Raw genomic sequence first — 11,158 nt, 5'->3', positions numbered from 1 at the left:
ATGTACAACATTTGAGAATATTAAAGCACTTGTATCTAAAATTCTGCTTCACCGCTGGGTACTCATCAGTCATGCCATAGCTAACAACATGAGTATGTTTTGATTTCACAAGGAAACAATGCAATGGCCATGGACTTCCAACGGTGCACGAGGCCATTAAAACCAACTATAGCAATTACAAGAGATACCAAGTGAATCATTTACTGACAGAGCTGCCAAGAGTTGAATTTCACAATTTCATTTCTGTGCAAACATAGCAGAGTTACATAACATGCCTCTTCAATATATACTATCTGTCAAAGTAAAGGGATGATATGTCTCACATTAGTGATAGATCCCTCGTTTATGGTGGGAACAGCATCGCAGTAAAACCTCATAGGTATCAGCTTGGTCCTCACAATCAATCTTGATGAAAATCTTGTGCTGGAGGGGCAAACCATGCATTAGCTGGTTGGGCCACAACAACAGTCTCATCTGCAAAAAGTGCTTTTATGAATGAAGGGGTCTTCAGAGGGCGACGGCCTGAGATCCTTGGATAGACATCTTCGAGGAAATAATAAGCATGACCTGCTATCATACCCTGCAGGCAGAGAGTAGTATCCATTGTAAGTAGGGATCGAACATCATAATATATTCTCGTTAACTTACATATGAAAAGGGGGGTGGCAGCTTTGCAGCAGATGGTTAATGCATAGTCAAGAAAGACGGCAAAACAAATTTATCGTAAACAGGAAAAATATGAAGCCCATTCATGATTAGGCGATTTGTCAACAGCTAGACCTGTGCCTTCTGTTCTTTTCGAGCACAATAAACAAATAGGAAACGGCATGCTTAATTTATCAGCTTTACAAAGCCTCCCATATTAAAAAGGTGTTGCAACTTGCTAGTTTACATAAACTGCCAAGAGCTTGGGTTGTCGCACTAAATAAATCAAACCAACGGTGGACTTAAACTGAAGAGGACTTTTGCATCCTACAAATATCTCCATTGCACTGAGGGAAAATAGCCAACAAGAATAAGCTAGACCTTACTAAATGTTGGGGGCCAAAAAGTTGGTGACATGAACTAGGTTGACGTTTCATACTATTCCCATTTCACTTGTCACAGAATATTAATATTTTTTTCATTTTCTAAGCATTTAGAAAACAGTTTGGTGGAGTCAGCATATTTTTTCACTTTCATGAATACAAAACTATTGAATATCAAGTAGCATACCAGAAGATCCACCCATGTGCTGCTCCCAACAAGAATAGAAAACCCCAGAAGAACCTGTATATTGAGAAAAAATTGGATAAAAGTCATTTTGACCATTGAAAAAAGGAAACTATAACAAACAAATAACAATCAGTTTCTATTATTATTTTTGAAATAACAGTAACATATAGGAAAACAAAAATTAAATTGGAAATTTAAGGGAAAATTTAGTGGACTAAAAGAAAGAAAGAAACCATTAACAGCAAGTAACATGAACTCAATAGTATAGATCTATTTCCATTATGATGTCATCTAAACCACCTGCCAAATCAAAGTTACAGATCTTCTAAACAAAAACCATCCAACATGGATCCATTCTTCTTAATAAATAACAACCGTTGTAGATGCTTCAAAGTTCAAACCCACCCCCATTACTGTATTATGCAAATGCTTCAAACCCACCCTTACGACTGCACACCATCATTTTGTAGGATCGGTGGCCCGTGTAAATCTCCACGAACAAAATCCATTTTGTACACTCACATTTTGCAATAATAATATGAATAAGACCTGATCATGTGCCCAACAAGTTCAGATCGATCAGTTCTTCTGAGTTGGATAAGCATTGGGCTCAATTTGTATAGGCAAGATCCAATATTCCATTCTGTCTTCTACAAGGTTTAGTCAGGTCAGTTGGATCCCTTAACTAACTTGATGGGAGAGGCTTATGGCTAGGACTCAAACATGACCCACAAATTAATTTGATGAGTTCGTGTCAAGACCAGACCAAATTCAAAGTCCAAGTGGTGATTGCGGCAATCACACCTTTGTGTACCACAACTTCAATAGTAAAATCTCTAATGACAACATTATTACACTTCTAAATTAATAAGGAAAATTTGATGAAACCTTTGATTCAAGTAGTGCTGACTTGTATTTCATTGACAATATTTTATATCGAGACACCCTTACTCCGCAATCACACCCACATGTGAGCAAAACATGCAACTAGGAGCACAATCATATTCATAATATTGCTTAAGCACCTCTTATCAGCATTAATGCCAAAGTTGTTCAGGTTAAAGCCACTGTCACCTTTACTAATTTTATTAACCACACTCCACTACCTTCCTATAGACTTCCCCTATTACCCTTGCTATTTATCACTATATTATCAATGCATTTTTGGGTAGACATGTTTTGGTTTTTTCACAAACAAAATTGCATGCACTAGCTGTTTCATGATATTGGCATCATTTTTATTCTTGGATATAATGCCTCATGCCACAGCTGTTGTTGTTACTACCCATTTGCACATCCGTTATGTTCTTATGAAAATCTTCAACAGAGTTCCCTACTGCTGAACTTAAAATGTCTTTGCAGTGTTAGGAGGAAGTTTAAGGGGGAAAAATTGGGGTGTCAAGTGCACATTGATTGGAGTTAATCCCAGATTTGATAGGCTAAAGGTTGTCACTATTGTTTTGAAGGAGAATCCAATTTTTGACCTCTTCATATCCTTTCTCCTTCCCTTAAGTACTGGACAAACTCACTGTACTGCTCAGAATTGTTTCCTTGTTTCTGCAATCTTCTGCTTCCTATTAAATTCTCTATATAATTGCACAGGAGTAAAAATACATTTTTAGGAAAAAAGGATATGCTACCAAAATAGGAAAAGTTTAGGTGATTTAAAGGCAGTCCTGGCTTATCTAACAAGTCACACGAGCATTTTTGATTACGTAAAAGAAGTAGCCAATATTTGACGCCACCCTCTGAGGGTGGCTGTTTGCTATCTCGAAATGCAAAATATGAGGGGGGAAAAACCACCGTAGAAGATATTAGATTTCCTTGTCATTAGATATAGTGCTTGTATGGCTGACTTTCATGTTGACAATTTGTAGTCTCAGATCATTTAACTAATAATATGACAGTGCATTGAGTTGTGAATTACATAACAAGGAAAATCAACACAAACACTCACCCATGGCAGATAAGCTGCTGTGAAAGTAAAAAGGCCCAAGAAACTCATGTGGATAAAAGGATTATGCTTGCTCCAGACATAGACCTGAAGAAAGAAAAAAATCAGGCATGTAGAGATTTGAAAGAACAAGGAAACTATGACTAAATCTGATTGCCATTCATCACCTAATATGATACAAGCAGTATTTAGTTTAAGACCAAATTAGAAGAGTCATAATTACTGACCATCATGAAGGTCAACGAATTGCTGAGGAACAATATTCTTGCAAAACTCTCTGATAGATAAGGTATCATTCCACCAATGAGAACAATCCCAGTTAAAACTGTCGCACCAAATAAGAGCATGTAAAAGAAATCAGCAGTCCGTCCCCTGAACGAGTTTTCCTCAAGTAGCTTGCAGTATCGAGCAAGGAAAAACATGTGGAATAGGAAATCCAAGTCTGTCAATATAAACAAATAATATCAATAAGAGGAGCTGGAGAGCGGAACAAATTTAGGAAACCAACAGCACCATAGTCTAGAGCTAAATGGGAAACTTAAAAATATGCAAATTTACAGATCATGTAAAAGAAATGCAACTATGAGGAATAGCAGTCAAAGGCCAAGAATTATTCAAGATGTAGAGAAAGTCAGAAAATCATAAACATAACCACTTATATAAAGGCCATCACATGGTCATATTACAAGTTAAGAAGAGGCAATTGGCTGAAGCATCAGACAAGCTTCAAAGCAGAATTCATTTCTGCATGTTTTTGGGGCAAACTATAAGTGGAGCACAAATAGATTTATATTCAAATCCAACAGAGAAATAGGTTTTGTCAAATAGCAGTAATAGGTATATGGGCTAAGATCAAAACCCTTCCAAAAATCATGGTTTCTTCCTCAACATCGCCTTTTTAGTCCGATCTACTGCCTTCACTAGAGCGAAGAAAATGAGGATGAAATCATGAAGAAGTTAAGCCCATTATGTTACACAAAGGAGCTCGGCAATCAGAGAAGGGAAAAACCAATAATCAAAAAGTGGAAGCAATCAGAGAAAGTGGAAGCACATATTCAAAAAATGGAGCTTAAGACTTCTATCTAAGATGAAGTGACTAGTTTTAGACTAGAAATGATACATGGGACATGATGAGCAGTTTTTACAGAAAGATAAGAACGTTGAAATGAGATCAGTTGCATGTGAGATTGCCCCAAAAATACAGGCTATTACCAATTTACCATTATCGTTGAGGAAGCTTTCCGAAACTTAAGAAAATTCAAATGTGTATATAGGGCATGAATTTTGCAGGCACAATACCTTAAAGTTCTGCCCTTGAATGTAGTTAAAACCTTAATATTTTAAGGAACAACTTCCTGTTCTAGAAAAGTCTTCAAATGACCCAAACTTAGAGGAAGAAGGGCCAGGCTAGAACCTTCTAAAAACCTTTGGCCGACCGAAAGGAGTTGATCGCATCATAGTTTTTGCTGTATTAAGAAACAGAAAAGGTCCTTGGCCAGGCCTGACTCTTTCCCCTTATGTTATTTTCTATCTCATAGTCCCTGATTGCTCTCTTATTATTTTCTAATCCTTCTATATCACACATTCTTCTATATTTTATATTATACACTTCTTCATCTCTATAGTTTGTCATATAAATGATTAACATCAAACCTACTTGATTAGAATAACCAATCAGACTTTCAGTTATCATCTAGTATGAGTATTTCTATAGCTTTAAATAAATTTTAACAGCACACAAACCTCTTAACAACCTTATAATCCTCCTAAATAATCATTGATTTCTCCCATATGCATCATCTTTGATTTTCTACAAAAACCTTTTCTACAATCTGAATTTACACGAAATCCAGATTGGACACCTCAATTAGACCCAGAACTTTCAGAATTACCTTGCTATTATTAACACTATATAATGGACACCCATCAATTTTTCAACAACCTATGGACTAATCCTCCTTAATCCTTTTCTCTGAAACTGAATAGCCAACATCTCATTTAGGCTAAGCCCAAAATTTTTGTAGCTCCCTGGGTCAACCATTGCATAAGCACAGACCCGCCTACTTGGTTTTGCAGCAAAATTAGTACCAAAGCACAAGATCGTGCTTTCTTCAACATATCAAAACCAATCCTCTCTGTACCCCCTTCTCTCCTTCAGGTTCTCTTCCCTTGTTTTTTTCCTCTCTCAACATGTCCCTTAGACACAATTAAGCAAGATTGACATCATTTCTCAAACCATAAAGTACCAAAATGAGGCTTTCAAGCAGATATACACAAGTTTTGATATCAATCAACACCAGGAATGTATATATGCAAAGTAATCTGGTAACCATAAAAGCTAGATAAAATTAATTGCAACAGCATTGGAAGCCAAAGATTTCATTGATGCAGTCTTGTCATCTCTAGCCTTTAATCGACAGCAAGTTCCCAAGAAAATTACTCCAAAACAAGCTCAAGCTTAGCTACAATATGAACTTCCTAAAATCTAAGGCTTTGATTTTATTAATTATGATGCACATCAATTACTTACTAATTTTCATCAAGGATCTACGACAACAGTTCTTATAATAAGTCGCTCTCAGTTTCATATAAGAAGCCACCCCCATGTTGGTCATCCATTGACTCATGACAATGGTGTAACCATTAGACAAGTTTTTCATGCAGAAAAGGGGTAAAACAACAATCAATGATTACTTTAGGAAGAAAGAGAGTTATTAAAAAATTCAGCACAAAGCCAAGAGGTTTATGTGAAGGAAGAATCCATTCAGTATTCTGTGCCTCGAAAGCTGTAGTCTAATGCTAGAATCAATTGATTTATTTGGTCGAAAGTTGAAAACTCCTACTCCATATGAATTCAGTAAAAAATGTCTAAAGAAAGAAGCTAAGAAGATATTGAAAATCATTATGGGAACATAGAGATGCATGGGCATCTAGTGGTTGTTCAACTAAGACCAATGCATGGACCTCTTGGAGAGGCTAGAATTTGATGAACCTTACTGTGAACAATAACCTTGGGACTTCATTTTTGAGATATATTCAACACTCTCCACTGAGACATATGATGGTTCCTACACATACAAGTTGGTGGATATGTGTACTATGAAGATTGTTGAGAAACTTGTGGTACAGAACATTTCTGATAATGCATCTAACATGGCAGCAACTGTATTAAGCATAAAGCATCCTAACATATTTTGGACAAGTAGTGTTGAACATTGTATGGATCTCCTGTTGGAAGATATTGGAAAGATTGGAAGCATGAAGATATGATGAGAAAATTCAACGATAGGAGGGATTTGATGCGAGTAAAAAAAAATTCAACTTGCTAGTTCCTTTTTGAACTTGCAGAGTATGAGTGAGAGGATAGAGTTAACAAGCATGTTTACTTCAGTAATTAGTAGACCTGTAAACAATCTAGCAAATAACAAATAAGGAGGATCCAAGGGATAGTTTTGTGCTTCAAATATTAGGTTGGTATCATTTGCTTTAAAATGAAGCCCTTGGTTTAGGTGCTTCGGTTTTTAGATGGTGAAGAGAATCCCAGACATAAATTATATATGGGGTGGTTCGGAGAATGCTAAGAAGGAAATAGCCTTCTAATTGAACCATAACGAGAACAAGTATCTTCCAATTTGGGGAATAATAGAATCAAGATAAGACTCAAAGCTTAAATGCCCATTGCATAGGGCAACCTACTTCTTGAACCCCTAGTTTTACTATTTCAAGAAGAATAAATTGAAAATGATGGCAAATTAAGCATGAGCTAATTGAATGCATTTTAAAATTCTACCCAATGAATAAAAAAAAAAATTGAACGATGAAACTTCAATGGAGATTTACTTGTACATGAATGCTATGGGATGATTTGGAGGAATATGACCGTCAGATAGAAGTCTTGGCCCAAGTTTATCTAGATAATTTACCAAGTTCTTTGCTCAAGCTTAGTGATTCATGAATTGTGATTAACATAGAATTAACTTTTACAAATTAGGGCTATGTGACTAATGTCATTTTTTTTATGTGACTATAGTTGGTATTATGTGTTTTCGGCTAGGCATCTTCATTTCATGGTTGTTGTTATATGATCATGCACATCTTTATTTTAGAACGATGCTACTATGTTTGCTGGATGATCAAATATTAGATAGTGGGCCTGTACAGTTTATGGAAGTTGACATGATGTTATACTGTAAGGTGGATGGTGTTGCATTACTATTTTTTCACCGTTCATACTTTCAATGTTTTCTGGCTTTGCCGTTGATTTTTTTCCATTATTTTTTGCATGAAATTCATGGATGTTGACTACTTAATAAGAAAAAAAAAACATTGATATCTCTTAGCGACCCACCAGCCATACATGCTTATCATCTGCTTTTACCACACTTTGTGAATCTTAGTTGCTAGAATCAGGAGCAGGTGCAGGTGTAGGGAAGCGAATATTGAGTGCTTTCCCCTAGGTAGAAGATTCTGGCTACTAAGGTCTGAACAAACAAGCCTTAAGGATGTTTCATTAAGTTTTTGATCATGGTTCATGTTGTAGCCATGATGGACCTTTATATGTAATTTTTACCAAATTGTCAAGTTGTGTGCATCATAATTTTATCTGAACATAAGTGAAACCAACCTCTTTAAATTAGGGGCTCCTATAAACGAATAGTTGAATCAAAGAAATAAGAGAAAGAATTGTCATACGATGCCTACCCTGAACAAAGTCAAAAACTCCTCTCACGTATCCTCTATGCTTTGTTTCTTTTACTTAAATTATTTATTGAGAATTGCCCATAAAGATCATGGATTGATCGAGCTTCAATTTCACAACAAAACCAGAGGCTATTTTAGGTTCCTGTTTATCTCTGGTCTGAACATAAATCTCTGAGCTGATATCATGTTGGTCCAGCATTTAAGCCCTATTACCAGGGCAACTTGGATGCCTGGCGTACCCATTGCAAGTGAGTAATAGCTCAAGTACCACGAGTTTATTAGTTATTCCACCATTACAATTCCACTAACCATAGATCCTTTCTGCACTTTTTTACATAGACTACAACTTGAAGGTCTAACCACTTGCCTCCCTAAGGTGAAAAGTTCAAAAAGATCACTGGCAACTAGAATCCCAAATCTACTATTGAATTCCTATAATGGAAAGAATTAACAATGTAAGAAACACAAAATGAACTTGCTATTTTGAGAAGGTAATCTAACATAATTTTCTTTGGGAAAATATGGGCTATAACTACAACATGCATTAAAAATTGAATGAATTGATGATACATGTAAAAGAATAACTAGAACCTAAGATATGAAAAATGCGATGGCAAAAGTTCAAAAATTAAGCAGTGCATAGAAATGCATTACCAACATATCATCTGTTTTAACTGTAATTATATTTCCATTATTTTAGTTTCCAAATTTGATGGGAGACCATGCTGATAAAGAGGTGAAATATACCAACATTTGATCTTTCAAAATTGTATCTCTTTGAGGCAGTTTAAAGTTCAATAGGTGACTATAGAAAGAAAGGAATTGAACTTCATGTTTTTTTTTCTTATTTCTCCATGACACTGGTCATTTTTCTGCCTTTTTAATTTATGAGTGCACTGTTAAGAGTTAAGATTTTTAAATAGACAACTTATAAAGCACCATACAGCACATACTAGTATAAATGCCAAGATTTTAAACTCAAGTAAACTGAGGCAGAAATCTTAAGAGGATCACATACACTAACAATTTTCAAGACTTACCTGTATATAAAAATGCTCAACAACTAGAATGGAAACTGAGAGAAATGTGTGAAAGCAATGGAAAAAATAGAAAATTATGAAAACAAAAAAGGTAAAAGAAAGCACATTGTGCATTATCTTGACAGGCCCTCAAAAAATAACTGATCAAAACCTACTCATGAATCACTTTAACATCATCATACCAATGTCTATATACTAATGAAGCATAAATTGCAATTGAGATCTAAGGTTTATGTTTACCCAATTTCCGGAAATACAAGAAGTTTGTCACTAGGCGCCAGACCTCATAGTGCCGAACTACACGCTCTGGGTGCAGATACAAATGATGTGGAGAAATGATCTGCAAGAAGATGAACCCATACATCTGAACCTAAGTACCCAGATCTTATAACCCATCATATAGTTTATTGGAAAAAAAAACTCAAGCCACAAACCGACATAAATAACGAAACAGTAATGTCGATAAAATAATCAACTAAAGAATTCATAAATAAATCGAAAAAATGCCAAATATCCAAGAAAGTAACTACAAAAAGCCCCCCCCCCCCCTAAAAAAAAAAAAAAGAGAATAAAACCATAATTTAGGAAATGTAAAATGTTTGGAATACTAAGATTTGGGTTGGAACCAAACAAAGATATCACATGCAGCTCAGAGAGCTTCGTAAATTCTTGAAAGAATCAAGAAGAAGAAGAAGAAGAGAAAGCACGAAAATCTTGCAACCCTAACCCTAAATCTTAACACATAAATAACTAAATAGTAATGTCGATAAACTAATTAACTAAAGATTCGTAAATATATCAGAAAATCACCAAATATCCAAGAAAGTAACTACAAAAAGCCCACCCACACCCCCCACACCCCCCCCCCCCCCCAAAAAAAAAAGAGAGAATAAAACCATAATTTAGGAAAAGTAAATCGCTTGGAATATTAAGATTTGGGTTGGAACCAAACAAAGATATCACATGCAGCTCAGAGAGTTTCGTAAATTCTTGAAAGAATCAAGAAGAAGAAGAAGAGAAAGCACGAAAATCTTGCAACCCTAACCCTAAATGTTAACACATAAATAACTAAATAGTAATGTCGATAAACTAATTAACTAAAGAATTCGTAAATATATCGGAAAATCACCAAATATCCAAGAAAGTAACTACAAAAAGCCCACCCCCACCCCCCACCCCCCACCCCCAAAAAAAAGAGAATAAAACCATAATTTAGGAAAAGTAAAATGCTTGGAATATTAAGACTTGGGTTGGAACCAAACAAAGATATCACATGCAGCTCAGAGAGCTTCGTAAATTCTTGAAAGAATCAAGAAGAAGAAGAAGAAGAGAGAGCACGAAAATCTTGCAACCCTAACCCTAAATCTTAACACATAAATAACTAAACAGTAATGTCGATAAACTAATTAACTAAAGAATTCGTAAATATATCGAAAAATCACCAAATATCCAATAAAACCATAATTTAGGAAAAGTAAAATGCTTGGAATAGTAAGATTTGGGTTGGAACCAAGCAAAGATGTCGCATGCAGCTCGGAGAGCTTCGTAAATTCTTGAAAGAATCAAGAAGAAGAAGAGAAAGCACGGAAATCTGGCAACCCTAACCCTAAATCTTAAGGAAATGCCCAAAATTGTGCACCTCGAGAGAGCAACCGACAGTGATCACGACGGCAGCGGTGAGATAAGACCGCGTAATGATCGGCATCTGCTTATACCACTCCTCCACGGCCTGCGCCATTCACGAGATCTCCGACCAGCGAGGCTTCCTTTCTTGTTCGCAACCAGAGATTTCTAGAAAGAGAAGTAGAAGAAGAACCCTAACCCTAATATCCTACCAAGAAAACTAATGGAGCTGGGCTTTAGAGGAAAAGAAAGGGAAAGTAGAGAGAGCGAGAGAGAGGCGGGTGGGGGTAAGAAAGGCTAAATTGCACTCGGAGGGTGTTTTTCGGTAGATTATATTAGGAGGGCTTTGAAACGACGATCTGGTTTTGGGGAAGAGCGGTTCGCACCGCCATTTGTCGCGCCGGAACTGCAACGCTTTTCCGAAGAGCTCCACGTCAGAGATGGCCGTGTGATGTGACTCCGACTTATTACGTTTTTACACGTGGATTTTTATACGGGGTCCATGTGACCACGTAGCATTGGCGGGGGACAAGAAAGAGACGGACTCCACATCAGCAACATGAGGAGCTCATCGGGTGCGATTCTGGTGTTTTTTAACAATCTTGTAGTGACGCTGTGATTTGGT

General features: G+C 36.3%; 1 protein-coding gene across 1 annotated transcript; it reads right to left on the bottom strand.

The window, feature by feature from the left end:
* Window positions 1–175: 175 nt before the first annotated feature.
* LOC103703470 (derlin-2.2) lies at window positions 176–10,929 on the bottom strand. Its single transcript, XM_039132237.3, has 6 exons — window positions 10,550–10,929; window positions 9,151–9,250; window positions 3,397–3,611; window positions 3,173–3,256; window positions 1,216–1,269; window positions 176–580 (listed from the first exon to the last, which is right to left on the bottom strand). Exons 1-6 carry the CDS (start codon window positions 10,646–10,648, stop codon window positions 401–403), a joined length of 732 nt encoding a protein of 243 aa, XP_038988165.1. The 5' UTR covers window positions 10,649–10,929; the 3' UTR covers window positions 176–400.
* Window positions 10,930–11,158: the final 229 nt, after the last annotated feature.

Source organism: Phoenix dactylifera, chromosome 14, assembly GCF_051530095.1.
Source record: "Phoenix dactylifera cultivar Ajwa chromosome 14, Ajwa_hap1_PhDact_Kaust_v1.1, whole genome shotgun sequence".
In the NCBI taxonomy this organism is placed as follows: Eukaryota; Viridiplantae; Streptophyta; class Magnoliopsida; order Arecales; family Arecaceae; genus Phoenix; species Phoenix dactylifera.
This window is presented reverse-complemented; position numbering and strand designations above follow the sequence as displayed.